The following is a 16,283-nucleotide window of genomic DNA, read 5'->3' as shown; positions in this document are numbered from 1 at the left end:
AAGCAGATAGGTAAAAAGAGAAGGACAGATGAAGATGTAGCATAAAATATTGTTTGGGTAAGAAAACAACAAAATCGACCCCTAACAGTGGTAGGTCTTAGGGAGGGGTATGAAGAAGACTTACTTGGCCTCTTTTGTGTTATCATGTGCAGTCTACCCTCATCAGACAATGTTTCAGTGTCACTTACTCAGAAAGGACTTTTCAAACACCATATACTCCTTCCTGTTCTTCTCTGTTACTGTGTTCTTTTAGAGTTTAATGTATTTACTGGCTTACTGCCATTCTGAGCCACAAGGCCACAGGCTAAGAGGTGGCACTGTGCTGAGCACTATCTTATCAGCACCAAACAGTGCCTAACACAGTGCTGCCAAGTGAGTATCTGGCAAATGAATGACAAGACTCCTTTAAAGACTCAGCGAAACTTTCCCTGCTCCTCGACAGTTGACAAGTGCCCCTTTCTCCCATGGATCCCACTGGCCTTTGTAACCAGCCTTTGCAGACATCTGCCTCTCTGCAAAGACTATGCCTGTCTTGAAGGTAAAGATCCTCTTATAAATCTCTTTCAATACAATAGTTGAGGAACTGGCAGGAATGGGTGTACACCTTTAATCCCAGCGCTGTAAATTTAAGCCATCCTGGTCTACATAGCAAGCTATAGGATAGTTAGAGCTACATAAAGACCCTGCCTAAAACAATAAGATAAAAATCAAAACAAATAGTTGAGGAACAATGTGCAGATGAATAAACAACTCTCAAAGTTAACAACCTATGTGCATTAGTCTTACTGCACAGCAAAAGCAGACAGTGTAGAGTAAGTGGGCTAAAGAAGAAATATCTTACAAGCTGGGCAGGTGGTAAGCACCTTTAATCTCAGCACTCAGACAGCAGAGGCAGGTGGATTTCTGTGAGGTCGAGGCCAATGTGGTCTAAAACAAGTTCCAGATCAGCCAGGGTTACAGAGTGAACAAGGACTTGTCACAAAGCTTGAGTGTGAGTGTGTGTGTGTACATGAGTGAGTGAGAGAGAAGAAATATTCTACAAATTCAGTTATGGACCTGAGCTCAATTAAGTTCCTAACAGCCTAAGACCACAGCAAGCACAAGCAAAATAGGCACTTGACTGCTTACTTCAAACAACTTTTCCTAAAGTCAGCATGTGGCAAACCACTACAGTCCAAATGCAAGAGAAGGGTGCTCTATTTTCCATTTTAAAAATGTTTGGTATCAATGTTATATGTCCTGCCAGGCAAGGAGAGCACTCACCTTTAATCCCAGCACCAAGGAAGCAGAGGCAGATGATCTCTTGAGTCAGTGGCCACCTGATCTACAGAGAGTTCCAGGAGAGCCAGGGCTAGAACGAAATGATGTCTCAAAACAGCAAAAACAAAAACAAATGAAATGTCCTGAACCTGGTGGATTCTATCAGGCTGTTGGCAAAGAAAGAACATCTTGAAGGACATGGTGAGGGTTTATGGTGATGATAAGAGCCTGCCCACGCAGGAGTATACTGACAGGTGAATGAAATATAGCTTCCCTGTGCACTGTAATTTTTCTCAAGTTCAGAATCTTTCAAATAAAAAATAATGAAAACAAGCCTGGCATGGTGGCACAGCCTTCAATCCCAGCACTCTGAAGGACACTCTCTTAAGAGGTCAAGGCCAGCCTTGTCTGCATAGTGAGTTCCAGAATGGCCAGGGCTGGCTATGCAGAGAGAGACCCTGTCTCAAGCCCCGGCCCATTTTAAGAGAAAAGATGAAGTTGAGTCTAAGTGCATAGTTTAATATTTCTAGCTACTTGAAATACTGAGGCAGCAGGATCACAAGTTCAAGGCCAGTCTAGGCTACAAAGTGAGTTCAAAGGCAGACCAAGCAACTTTGTAAGATAAAGTGATGTCTCAAAGTAAGAAGAGGGCTGAGGCTTGGTACCTAACTCAGTGATAAAACACTCACAAGCATACTTGAGACCCTGTGTTCAAACTCTGATACCACCAAAAAACAAAATAAAAGTCTCCCTTTACTACCACTTCAAGGAATTGGAAGAGGAGAAATAAAAGCACTTCAACAGAAAAGAAATTCTTAATAAATCACTTTAGAACAATTTTTAAAATATAGTATTGTCATTTTAAGATAATTATAAAGACCCATTTATACATGAAAGCGTGGTCATTCATATACACCACAAACTCCCAACATTTGGGAGGTTGAGACAGGAAAATCAGGAGTTTGAGGCCATCCTGAGCTAAACAAAAACATTAATTACAAAGATCTACTCATGGTGTAAGGTTGGTTTCCTAGAATGGAGGAAACAGCTACGATAAAGTGCCTTGTACAGGGATAGACTACACAATGGAACAAAGTCTCCAACTGGTAACTTCCAACTATTTAAAGAGATCATCTTCCCAACTCCAGAGCCAAGATAGAAAGGTTGACAGCAAAGAGCAAGAAAAACAGCAACCAGACAACTAGACTTACATAATTTGATTCAGAAATTTAATATAAACTTCCGTTTGAAAATGTCAATTTGGTGTTTGAAAGCGAGGCCAAAGAGGGTGGGAGCGCGTGCTGCTGGGAGTTGTCCGGAGGCCAGCGGCGCGGGGCTGAGCGCCCTCCGACAGAACAATCATGTCCCACAAACAAATCTACTATTCGGACAAATACGATGACGAGGAGTTCGAGTACCGGCATGTCATGTTGCCCAAGGACATAGCCAAGCTGGTCCCTAAAACCCATTTGATGTCTGAATCTGAATGGAGGAACCTCGGCGTTCAACAGAGTCAGGGATGGGTCCACTATATGATCCATGAACCAGAACCTCACATCTTACTGTTCCGGCGGCCACTGCCCAAGAAGCCAAAGAAATGAAGCCAGTGAACCGCCTTCCGGCCTCGAGCTTTCCATAGCTGTCCTCACTCCCTACCATCTTTCTGATCTTGTGATCATGTTGCTTTCTTATTTCTCACTTTGATATGTAAAGGATACACTGTTTGAATGTGCTGGTACCTGCTTTGCTTCTGGAGTTGAGCCACCAGTGCCACAGCCCTGTCAGATGAGTGTGACCTCAAAGCCCTCGTGCTCGGGACCCAGCAGGCCATATTTGTCATTTGGCAGAAGCATGTGAAATCTAGATCATGGCTGTTACAGGGATGGTGTGAATTTGCTGATGTGGTTTTTACTATTGGGTATTGTATTTATGATGACTTATGGATTTGTGTTTCAATGTATTGGAAACTTTGCATTTTATCTGACAGATCTCTTCCATGTTACAAGCCTTGATTAAAGGAAGTTTTTTATAATCTTAAAAAAAAAAAAAAGAAAATGTCAATTTGTCTAAGAAAAATTTTAAACATTTTTAAAATAAATACAAAAACAAAGAAACAAAAGAACCCACTGTTCTTATCTAGCAGTTGGAGCTAAACCACAAATACAAAAAGCCTGACCCAAAAAATTTACAACTGTTGATAAGCCACGCATTGGCGCAGATTTCCCGTGTACTGTGCCACGCACAACAACCTGGTAGCACTTGACACTACAGGTAGGAAACTAAGGGACCCGGCCATCTAGCTTCATTGAAAAAGGCCTCTTGGGCTGTGAGATGGCTCAGTAAAAACACTTGTCACAAAGCTGGATGACCTGAGTGAGTGTGATCCCAGAATCCACATAAACAGAGTACTGACCCCGTAAGCTGTCCTCTAACCACATGTGTGGCACCTGTGTGCCTGTCCACAATAAATAAATAAATAAATAAATAAATAAATAAATAAATAAATAAGAGAAACTAAAACGATTTAGAGACTTTCTATCAGTTCCAGCATGTTGAAAGGTGTGACTTCCACCCAGTCTTCCCACCTGCTTAGAGGGCTCTGCATACTCTAATAGCACCGTCTCCTAGGACCTGCCCAAGCATCCACTGCTTTCTGCCTGCCCACAACTCCCAGATCCTCTTAGGATATTCCTAACCTTTTGGTTTTAGATCATTGCAAATTCTCGTATAGGTAGAAGTAACAGAGAGTTCCTACATATCCTTGACCTGGTTTCTCCAAAGGAACAGCTGATGTGACTACAGTTCAGTATTACCTACAATAACAGCCTTTAGCTGAGTATTTTCACTTCCTAACATAGTAACTGGGATGCATTGCTGCCTCCCTTAACAATAATGGAAACAGCTCTTCAAAAGATCAATTTGTTTTTGAGTCTGAAACAAGAAAAACGTAACACTCACCCATGGTGACATAAGGCAATTTATCAGTTGATCCATGAGGATAGATGCTGTAGAGATGAGGTCCAGTAACATCTACTCCCCCCAAAACTAGGGCTGCACCAATGTAACCTTGATACCTGGTGATCAGAATAGACACAAGGTAAGAATTGAGTCCTGAGTCACTGTAGTTTATGCAAAAAGCTGCACAACTCAGACAAGAGTTTTCCTTACATGTTTCACTAAGAATTATTGCCTGCATAGGAACCAGTCAGGGAACTAAAATCAGTTAAACATTTAGAATTAGCTCCTGTAAACTGTGTGCAGTATCCCTACCACATGACTCATTTTAGATCTGACACACAGCCACCTTTTTAAAAGCACTATCATTCCCAGCTTAATAAAAGGGGGTGAGGGGTACAAAACTTAAGAGACAGAGAACTTGCTATTCCAAAGACCATCAGCACTGGATAATAAGGTACCCACTTAGTTAACAGTGAAGAGTTGCTAAATTCAAGCCATTCAGCTCTTCTAACAAGCAGTCTCAACACACAATAGCTCATGCCACCACACCCTTTCCTTCTGAATAAACCCACCACATAATAATCACAGATGCTAATAAGCAAAACAGGAAACTGTTGCATCCTTCAGGGACATGTGGAGCTCCATCATGACCTAGGAAGCTGCTGGTGGCCCACAAAGTAGGGCTATAGTTGTTCAGGAACACAAACAAAAAAATGTTTCCACCCACCTTCCCTGCATGCAACTGTGCACTCAGGTTGGGACATTTGCTCAACTCTTTACCTAGTTGGTGATTGTTTCTACAGACACCTATCTTTCCCTGGATTGGCTCAGTTCTTCACCAAGACAACTGCTGTACTTAATGAACATGGTGGATTTAAAGTTTTCAACTCTAAACCCTTAGCTCTTTAAAAAAATTGAAACCAACACGTGCTAAACTTGCCATACACTAAATCACAAATAAAGGAGCAAAGCCATCACTCCAATTGGGAAGCACAACTGTGAAGTCCAGGCACCAAACTGCTGATAATCTTCCATTTTCAAAGTGAAAAATTCAAGGATAGGAAAGAATTTTAGGAGCAGCATGATGAGAACCCAGAGATGATGGCTCAGCAGATAAAAGTGCTTGCTGCCAAGCCAATGATTTGAGGTTCAGTCCCCAACACCTACATGGTGGAAGGAGAAAACCAACTCTACAGTTGTCCTCTGACCTCCTCCACATGTGCATCACCACCACACACACACACACACACACACACACAAAATATGCAATTTAAAATATTTTTTAATTTTTTAAAGATGGCTGGAGAGGTGGCTCAGTGGTTAAGAGTATATACTGCTCTTGAAGAGAACCCAAGTTTAGTTCCCAACACCCACATCAAGAGGTTCACCACTGCCTGTAACTCTGGCTCCAGACAGCCCTCCAAGGGTGTTTGTACCTGAACAAACCTCACCAACTGACACAAAGTTAAAAACAAGGTTAAAAGATTATTTATTTATTTTACAAGTCTTAGCCTAAAGAGGGAACAGAGGTCCTAACTGTGGAAACATCTGGTTCAAGGCTTGTTAGCAGTGGGCTCAAGGTTGGAGCCTGAGACACTACACAGACAAGCCAGAAAGGCTGGATGCAAGCCTCCACCAATGCTGAGTTATCTATTCTACTGCTTGCTGAGGAGATGGGCATCTGAATAAAGACAGTTCCCTTCCAGGCTTCCTGCTGCATGTCTTCAAAAAGAACTAAAATGTTTAGAAAAATGACTGGCATCCTTAAAATCTGAATCAGGGGGCTAGGGGTAAAGGTCAATGGTAGAGCATTTATTTGCACAGCACATGCAAGTCCTGGGTTAGAACTCCAACACTAAAACAACAACACAAAAACTCTGATCCAAAAAGCCTATTTACAGGACTCCAGCCCAAGAATACAGTCAGAGAAAGAAATATACGGAGATGCGTTCACCACAGCACTGTTAGTGATGTAAAAGATGGAGAAATGGCTGAATAAACATACCCAACAGAATATGACACTGATCACTAAAAACCACACCTTTTTGTACACTATTAATTGTGGTATGATCTTCTGGTTTTGACAATGTGTATCAAAGGCTAAACATGCCTTTATGAATCACGGAATTTTTTGGAGCCAAGGAATTTATTCTAAAACACTGCCTGAGTAATTATGCAACCATCCAAATACTCGGGAAAATATCTTCAAAAAGGCCATATCATTAAAATTCAAAGTCTGATTAATGTAACATGAGACTGACAACACTAAAATAAAAAATATACTTATATACAGTGTAGTTAATATAATTGTATTTTAATATAATTAGTATATTATTACTGATAGTTGGGACTTAAAAATTTGTGGGTCAGATCTCTTTGAGAATTTACTACAATTCAGCCTTCACCCCTAAATAGGTATTCATTCACTTAAGTATTTTCTTATTTCATGTGGTGCTAGGTCTCTAGAACGCTTCTCTAGACTGGAGAGAACTCCTGAGTCTGAGCTCTCTACTAACCAATACAGCATTGTACACAGGGCAAGCTACAAAGCCATTTCTGTTGATGCATACACATGAAGCTGTAGGTAAAGCATAAAAGATCCGAAAAAGTCAAATAAAAACGTTTAGGTCCCATTATAAATACTACCATCACCAGCCTTGCTTTTTACTTTTCAAATTATTATACTTACATTCTTGTGTTGTGGATGCATGAGCACCATACTGCATATGTGGAGGTCAGTAAGCAACTTACAGAAGTTTGTTCTCTCCTCCAGCATGTGGGGTCTAGGACTGTCAAACTCACTTTCAAATTTGGCAGCCTTTACCTGCTAAGCTAGCTAGTCAGCCCTTCATATTCTTTTTCCCTCATAAATCAATGAGACAAAAACTATCACTGGCATTTTCCTAGGAAAAAACCTACACTTAAGAAGTGTAAGACAGGGGGCTGGTGAGATGGCTCAGTGGGTAAGAGCACCCGACTGCTCTTCTGAAGGTCCAGAGTTCAAATCCCAGCAACCACATGGTGGCTCACAACCATCCGCAACAAGATCTGACTCCCTCTTCTAGAGTGTCTGAAGACAGCTACAGTGTACTTACATATATTAATAAAATAAATCTTTAAAAAAAAAAAAAGAAGTGTAAGACAGGGCTGGAGAGATGGCTCAGTGGTTAAGAGCACCAACTTCTGAAGGTCCTGAGTTCAAATCCCAGCAACCACATGGTGGCTCACAACCATCCGTAATGAGATCTGATGCTCTCTTCTGGTGTGTCTGAAGACAGCTACAGTGTACTTAGATATAATAATAAATAAATCTTTAAAAAAAAAAAGTAAGACACCCAGGCGTGGTGACGCACGCCTTTAATCCCAGCACTCAGGATTTCTGAGTTCGAGGCCAGCCTGGTCTACAGAGTGAGTTCCAGGACAGCCAGGGCTATACAGAGAAACCCTGTCTCGAAAAACCAAAAAAAGAAGTGTAAGACAGAACTGGAGAAATGTCTTAATTTAGGAGTGCTTGATACTTACCGAGGACCTGAGCTAAGTTCTCAGTATCCACAACAGGTGACTCACAGCTGCTCAGAGATCCAGTGCCCTCCTTGGCCTCTGTGCAAGAGTGTGTGTGTGTGTGTGTGTGTGTGTGTGTGTGTGTGTGCACGCACTCACAAACACAAAAATCTTTTTAAAAAAACATAATAGGACCCAACAAAGTCACAGCTGGCAGATCTTGACCCAAAGTGAAATGCAAACTCTTTCTCCCTAACCCACTCTCACTTTATGTAATTCACCCAAAAATGTCACCACATGTGAAGGACAATACTATCTTGGTTTAAATTTTTTAATTAAAATTTTTTTCTCAAAACATTATATAACTTTAACTCCAGGCATGGTAAATGTCAGCACTTGAGAGCAGAGGCAGTAGATCTCTGTAAGTTCAAGGCCAGTCAGATCTACACAGCAGGTTCCAGGTAAACTAGAGATTCAGTGAGACCCTATCTCACAACGTAAGTAAATAGATAACCTTTATAAACTGTACTAAATAAAAATGAAGCACTGGAGAGGAAAAAAAAGAGCAACTACAGAATTCTTAAACCATATTAGAGAGATTAAATATTTGCTAATTTTCTTTGAAATTTTCCTTAAAAACAAATGTAAAAATTGTTTGTATGCAATAGGCCATATGGTCCACCAGGGGGAGCTTTATATTTAAAATTAAGATCTATAATTTTTTTTTTAATCAGTGTCATAAATGATGAGTTGGTTTCATGCTGTAACTGCAGCATTTACTTGGTAGTAATAATTCCCCTGCGTTAGCATGATGGCCTCATGTACAGAGTGCTGAGCAGCAGAGGAGAGATTAAGGCTCGAGCTTAGAGTCTCTCATCTGTACAGTGGGAACTAACTCTTTAACCTCCCTGCACAGACACACTGAGAATGCAGAGCGATCCCAGAGGACAAGGGCAACACACCACAGCAAAGCAAAGGCTATGACAAATACACTCCAACTCAAAGGTGACACTGACACAAAAATCCCTAAAAGTTATCACATTATTCTCCTACTTTCATTCTAACTTTTAAAAACAGGACAGAAATCTCCCAATCTATAATTATTGGCAATATTTTGTTTTAAATGCCACCTGACCTATATACACCTCTTTAAGCCAGTGAGCTCACAATATTCATAGACACAGGTGTCTGATGCTCACTCCTCACATAAGGAAAGGAGGAGTATGCTAAGGGTAAGGCAGGTCTCAGGAAGAAAAGTGGGCACCATTTTCCACTGTAACAGACTCGAGGGCTGATCTTGGTGATCCACACGCCTGGGAAGAGGGATTCTCAACTAAAGGCCTAAGGGCACTTCTCTTCATTACTACTTATGGAAGAGGGCCCAGTACAGCACTGGCAGTGCTATTCCTACGCATGTGGTTCTGAACTATACTAAAAAAAATCTAGCCAGGCGGTGATGACACACACCTTTAATCCCAGCACCTACAGGGCACAGGCAGGTGGATCTCTGAATTTGAGGCCACCCTGGTCTATAGAGCTAGTTCCAGGACAGCCGGGGCCACTGAGAGAAATCCTGTACAGGGGAAAAGAATTTAGCTAAGAAAGTCAGAGGGAGCAAGCCAGTAAGTAAACAGTGTTCCTCTGTGGTTTCTGTCAGGGTCTTGACATGAGTTCTTGCCTTGGTTCCCCCAGAAGATGGACTGTAACCTGTAAGATGAATGAAGTAAACCCTTTCCTTTCCAAGTTGTTTTCAGTAAGGATATTTATCACAGCAAACTAGAAAAATACTGCTTCTCACTTATATAGAACACATGAGAAAACCAACTTAAGATTTTATAACATCAAAACCTCTACAAACATAAAGTACTATTAATGGGAAAAAAAACCCCACAAAACTCGTATGAACTCTGTGTGGGAGTTATCACAGAATAAAGTTCGGAAACCTGTTTATGTATGCATGTATATGCAAATATATTGCATATGTATATGAATATATGTATGTGTAATATATATTCATGTGTGCAGGTGTGTGTGTGTGTGTGTAAAAAAGGTGTGCAGCACCACTACCTGGCTTTGTTTCTTTTAAACAGGACACAGTAACAGCCCTTAACTCAGAGTTAAAGGAAAACATGAAACAGTGCATAGAACACTTTGGTCTGCAAGGCCAAGAAAGAGAGGCAGGCTGGTAAAAATTAATATTATTTTACCCACTTTACCTACTAATACATGACTATAAGCCACTTCTCATTGTATTGCTATTTTCTTGCTAAAAAGGGAAAAAAAGAAAGAGTTGTGTTAGCTGGGCAGTGGTGGCCTTTAATCCCAGCACTCAGGAGGAGGCAGAGGCAGGTAGAACTCTGAAAGTTTGAGGCCAGCCTGGACTTCAGAGGTAGTTCTATTCCAGCCAAGCTACACAGAGAAACCCTGTCTTGAAAAACAAAAACGAACAAACAAATGAAACAAAACACAGTTGTGTTTAAATGGTAGAGAAATGAGTAGGATTTACAAGACAACTCAAAGTACTATTTTACTGTAAGCAAATGTGGTCCTATCCAGTAATATCTCTCTGCTACAAGAAATTACTACACTGGCCACAATTCAGGGCAAATCATCCCCATGATACATCAGACCATACAATCCATTTCATTATCAAATGCTTTAAAAATTAAAAATAGCTTTCTAATTGATTTCTGATAAATATGTTCTTCTGAATATTTTTTCCCTAGTTTCCAGGCATCTTCATGCTAAAAATCTAAGGTTTAAAAAAAGAAAGAAAGAAAAAAGAAGGAAAGAGATTATACAGAAGTCCACACCCTGGAACCTTACCTAAAAAGCATCTGCTTCAACATCCGATTAGCTGTAACAACTCTCGGGAGGCGGCCAGTGGTGAGAGAGTGGAGTTCCAAGTTGGAAGAAATAAGCTGGGTTGTCATGTCTGTGTCTGCAGCTGTCCCAGCACCACAGCAACTGAAACATACCACAAAAACATTCAATTACCAGAAAGATCAATCAGAAGTAGAGCCCCTTGGCTAACTCCACAAGGTTCAAGTACAGGTGTTCTGAGTAGTCTGCAATGGAATTTCTGTCTAACCAGCCTTAACGGTAAAATGAAGACACACAACTAATTACATAAAAACATATTCGCTATGGTACAATGGGACATTTCAATTAATCCATTTCTCTGCACCAGACAGAGTGTATGTCTTAGGCCTATTACAAGGACATCCAAATTGTACAAAAGAAGGCAGTGTGTTAAAGTCTTACAATCCAATATTGACACTAGACAGTATTGATTTATTATTTCAGAACTAAGTAAAGGAAATATGGGAAGTGAAAATTATAATATACCATAAAATAACAGAGGTACAATAGGGCATGGGAAGATAGAGAACAAAGCAGTTAGTTCCTTTTTCCTTGTCTTTACAGCATGTGTGTGTGTGTGTGTGTGTGTGTGTGTGTGTGTGTGTGTGTGTGTTTGACACACACTGGTACCATGGAAGCATGTGGCGGTCAGAGAACATCTTCCAGAATTTGGTTCTGTCCTTCTAGGTAGATCCTGAGGATCCAACTCAAGTCGGGCTTGGTGGCAGCCTGCTGCACCACCTCACCAGCCCTGAAGAGGATGAACTCTGAGTGGTAATGCAAGGGGTTTTTGTTTGGTTTGGTTTTTTTGAGCTGGCTTTGGAAGAACAGAAACAGTCTAAAAGTAAAAAGGAGAAAAAAGTGTTTTTACTTTGTTTTTTAAATCTTATTTGTCTGTATGTGCATTAGGTGAGAGTATGCATACATCTGTGTGGGATACTCTTAGGAACCCCTAAAAGGGCACTGGATCCCCTGGAACTAGAATTACAGGTGTTTGTGAACAGCCTGAATGAGTGCTGGGGTCCAAACTCTGTCCGTATGCTTGAGCATGAGTCTGGGAACCCAGGAAGTGCTCTCTTCCCCTGGGAAGGGTGTTTCTAACTGGAGCCACTGGCATAAGCGAAGGAGAAACAGCTCATGCTTAAGAGGAACAGGAATAAGAACACGAGAGAAAGAAAGTGGTGGAACATAAGCTGCCTGAGGGGTCGTACAAGGTCTCAAATACCACACCAGAGTTTCAATTTTACCTTCTAGGTAGTAATATAGAAACACAATGTCTCTCAAAAAGCTTTTAAAGAGGAAAGGGGCATGACTGGCTCTGTGTTATACACAGGAAGTATGGCAGAAGAGTGAACATTAGTAAAGAAACCAGAAGCAGACAAATTCTAAAAGATAGTCTCTGACCTTCACATGCTTTCGTGGCACAAGTGTGTGACACACACACACACACTCACAAACACACATGCTGTAAAGACAAGCAAAAAGGAACTAACTGCTTTGTTCTCTATCTTCCCATGCCTACTGTACCTCTGTTATTTTATGGTATATTATAATTTTCTCTTCCATTTTTTCTTTACTCACTTCTGAAATAATAAATCAAGCCTATCTAGCTAAAACATTCAGCTGAGAAAAAAAAAAGAACCCAAATGAAGGTCACAGCAGAGAAGAAACCAGGAGGGAACGGATTCAAGAGGCATATGGGAAGCAGAGGACTCAACCATGAGGAGGAGTACAGGTGACAAGTTATGTCTTAAGCTATTTGTTTGACACAGATTCTCATTTACCCTAGATTAGCCTCAAATTCACTATATAGCCAAGGATGACCTTGAACTCCTGACCTTCCTGCTTCCACCTCCCCAGTGCTCAAATCACAGGCTTCACCACCACTCCCATCTCCTGCAGTGATGATGACAGAGCCTAGGATTCTGTGCACACTACATAAACACTCTACCAGCTGACATACATCCCAGCCCAAAAAACACATCTAAGAGAGTTAAAAAAAAGTCTCAACAGCAAGCACGTTGCAGAGAGGATATGGTAATGGTCCATTTTTAGTTCCAACATGCCAGAAGATTTCAGAGTAGTTCAATTTCAACAATACTTACTAAATATTAGGAGATATGAAGTGAATTTTTGAACAGTTTTTGTCAGCAACAACCATCCCTTCAGTTGCTCTTGTGTCTGCTCCAAGAACTATGCCATCCTATTTTTAGAGAAAAAGGGTTTTCAACAATTTATATACATAAGATAGTATTTAAGAAAAACAATCTTGGCCATTCTCTGTTCCCAGGATTCCATATCCCCAGTCAAAATTCCTACCAAAACTATTGTCCTACATTGTTAGCACATCCTTAATAAATGTCAATGGCTAAATCCTGAGGTGATTAAGACTCATTTCCATCTTCAATCAAGAAATTCAGCAATTCAGTAAATTCCTTTCAAATCACAGAGCTGAACTGGAAAGAAAAAAATGTGGAATGAAGACCCACAATCTTTCCAATAAAATAGCCACCAACAAAATATTTCCAACAAGATAGGTCAGCAAGTAAAATACACTAGTCAGGCAAGCCTGGAAAACTGACCTCCATTGCAAGAAAGCCACATGAAGCTCAGAATGGACTCCACCAAGTTGTTCTCTGACGCCTACACTTGCCCCATAGCAGATGTAGAAGCACATACACAGAGAAAATTTAGGAAACAGTCACCTCTATTAGTTTTTGAAATGTGTCTCTCTTCATCCCACTAACAACATTAATGGCTAGCCTTTAATGATCTTTACAGTTTATTTCAGGATTTATCTCCATTTGATGGATAGAGATTTAACTCTGTGAAAAAGGCTGAGGGCAGAGTGGCTTGCCTTTAATCACTTACTCCCAACGTTCCGGAAGCAGGTAAATTTCTAGTTTAAAGCAGCCTGATCTACATAGTATGTTCCAGGACAATCGGGACTATATAATGTGACCCTGTCTCAAAATGGGAGGCGGGGAAGGGGTGCGGGGAGACTAAACTGCCCAAGCAGTTCACTAGAAACAGTATGGAAGCATTAAACATCTTAAACAAACCAATTAATGCCAAATTTTGTGCTTTCCCATTGTTGCATCCTGCTTCCTAGAGTACCTTAGGAAAAGCCAAATTGCCCTCCTGTGTAAAACTTCAAAATGAGTAAATACAAACTATTTAACATGTAAAACCTCCTGATCAAGGCATTCCCTAATAAGAGCCGGTTTTCATGATGCACTCTTGACAGTTCTAGCTGGAAGCTTGAGTCCAAGTGGTCTAACTACGGATAACAGGTCAGTTACCCCTACAGTCGGCCTGTCTAGGCTTACCTTGTACACCACTCCCGCGATGGTAGTGCCAGTTTTCCGAGCTTTCGGAAGCTTGAACCCCTTTTTTGCGAAATCAGCTTCCAAGACAGCATTCCTAAGGGAAGGCACAGAAATCAAGTGTTAGAGGGCAAGACCACTGGCGAGAACAGTGGGTGCTTAGGAAGGAACTCAGTTTGCTTCCACTCCGGTGTGATCACTCTATTCTCCCATTATCAGCACCATCGGCGAGGAATTACAGATCGGGGCGGTGACCCAATCCCCCCAAAGCCACAGGAAGGTCCAAATCCTTACACACTGGCAAGGGGAGAGGGCCGCGCCGGCCTCAGAAGCAGCCCACGCTGGGGCCCGATTTCCTGAGTCACACGGCCGCCGGCACCATCCCCTCGCTCGCCTCACTCCCCCGACCCAGGCCGCAGCCCAGTTCCGATCCGGCGTACAGAGCTCCCACTCGGGTCCCCATCGCGCCCCCGGGCATGAACACACCTGCGGCAATTATCAAAAGAAAAGCCTCCGGTCGGTGGCCGAAACACCGACACAGCCGCCATCTTCCCAAGAAAGTGTTTCCGGGCCGAGGGCGGAGCGACCAAAAAGAACTTAGCACTTCCGGCGCCGCGAGAGACCGGGACGAGAGGGCGGGGCAAACTTCGAACTGGCGCTCTTGGACGTAGAGTTCTTGAGTTCCCTCTTCCTAGAGAGGCTTGGATCTTTGAAGTATTTTTGCCTCAAGTCCTGGGAAGGGGAAACTGACCATCAGCCGAAGGGATGGAATTTGTTAAATCAGATAATAAAATTCCCCCAATAACCAAATCTCCTGACGCTCAGACCAGATCTGTTTCTGTGGTTAAACTAGAATCCGGCGTGTTTCAGGGACATCCACACACCCCAGGTCCCAGGCAAAGCCGCTGAGCAAATCCCTTCCAACTCCCTTATTTCCTCTTGTTAGTGTGTAGCGGAGCTTTCACCTTCCTCAGAAAGGAAAACAGACACATGGAAAGACGTTTCATGCCCTGAGTCACGAGGGCAAGGCAACCCCAAGCCCCCAGTGAGACACTGCTTTGGACTGGAGTCGGACAGAGAAAAACTCTCTGTGACAGGTGGGAATGTAAAATGGTCATCTGCTCCGGAAAACGAACTGGATCTTAAACCAAAATTATCACTGTCATACCTACCCAGAAGAACTGAAAAGCTAAGTTCACAGATGCTTCTAGGCAAATGAGCATAGCAACCAGGTACCTAACAGGCAAATCGGGAAACAGCACAAATGCCCATTGACGGATGAATGAGTAAACAAAATGTGGAATATCAGCACAGTGGAATAGTATTAGGCCGTAAAAGGGATGTGGTAATCATGTTCACATGCCTGTGGGTGCGTGTGGGTGTATGGTTAATGATGGGAGTCCTCCATCAACTCTCCACTTTACTCTTTCAGTCATCGTCCCTTTGGGCCATCTCCCCAGCCCTAGAGAGTTCCATTTGTATGAAGTATCTCAAAATAGGCAAATCTGCAGAAGCATAAAGTGAATCAGTAGTTGTTAGGGCTGAAGGAGAGGCATTGGATTGTTTATGGGCACAGATTCATAATGTTACGCAGCACTATGAGTGCAGTGCTATGTAATTTTAAGAAAATCTCCTACTGCCAGGCATGGTGGCCAATGCCTTTAATCCCAGCACTTGGGAGGCAGAGGCAGGTGGATTTCTGAGTTCGAGGCCAGCCTGGTCTACAAAGTGAGTTCCAGGACAGCCAGGGCTATACAGAGAAACCCTGTCTCGAAAAACCAAACCCCACCCCCCCCCCAAAAAAAAACAAAGAAAATCTCCTACTGACGGAAATGTGAGGCTTGCTGCAGAAGTCAGGAAAATATTTTTAAACTTATTTAGGCAATAAGTGACGCCCTCCATGACTGTGAAATGAATTCATTTACAAATATTTATTAAGCACCTACTATGTCCTATCATGGTTGTAGCTGAAGACAGATGGATGGATAGATGAATGAATGAATGAATGACATCCTAAGGGTCTAGAACCAGTGTCTCAACCAATTTTTAGTAAATGTTCACTAAAAATTAAGTTCTATCTGATTGCATCTCTGGGTCTTTTGAAATAAAGAAAATAAGTTCTAATTTTGAAGCCCTATGCTAAGAATAGGCTCGGAGAGTGGGTCCTAGCCCAGCTTAGCTTGAGTGCTTGCTTGCTGACAGCCACAGGTGAAGATAACAACTCCTTGTAATGATGTTTCTGCAGCTAGAGAAAGCAAAGGTCACCTGTCAAAGCCCCAGAAAATAGGCAAGGGGCTAGACCAGACTGTCATACATGACCTCAAAGGGAAGTCATAGTCCTTATATTCCCAAACTCCTGAACTGTAAGGCAATACA

At 41.9% G+C, this 16,283-nt stretch overlaps 2 protein-coding genes across 2 annotated transcripts in view; one reads left to right on the top strand and one right to left on the bottom strand.

Moving 5' to 3' along the window:
• Positions 1-14,484, bottom strand: part of Psmb7 (proteasome 20S subunit beta 7) — a 58,847-nt gene extending 44,363 nt beyond the window's left edge. Inside the window, exons 1-5 of the mRNA XM_021157097.3 lie at positions 14,394-14,484; positions 13,911-14,004; positions 12,687-12,784; positions 10,546-10,686; positions 4,219-4,334 (exon numbers count right to left, since the gene is read on the bottom strand). Coding sequence (XP_021012756.1) covers positions 4,219-4,334; positions 10,546-10,686; positions 12,687-12,784; positions 13,911-14,004; positions 14,394-14,455 — 511 coding nt within the window. The 5' untranslated portion in view covers positions 14,456-14,484. The remainder of the gene's footprint in view (positions 1-4,218; positions 4,335-10,545; positions 10,687-12,686; positions 12,785-13,910; positions 14,005-14,393) is intronic.
• LOC110290541 (cyclin-dependent kinases regulatory subunit 1) lies at positions 2,555-3,302 on the top strand. The gene has a single exon (XM_021157098.3). It carries the CDS (start codon positions 2,622-2,624, stop codon positions 2,859-2,861), a length of 240 nt encoding a protein of 79 aa, XP_021012757.1. The 5' UTR covers positions 2,555-2,621; the 3' UTR covers positions 2,862-3,302.
• Positions 14,485-16,283: the final 1,799 nt, after the last annotated feature.

The sequence above is a fragment of the Mus caroli genome, unplaced genomic scaffold, assembly GCF_978045245.1.
Source record: "Mus caroli unplaced genomic scaffold, Mus_caroli_1 scaffold_2, whole genome shotgun sequence".
NCBI classification, from domain to species: Eukaryota; Metazoa; Chordata; class Mammalia; order Rodentia; family Muridae; genus Mus; species Mus caroli.
The sequence above is the reverse complement of the archived record's forward strand: the minus strand, read 5'-3'. Positions and strand labels throughout refer to the sequence as shown.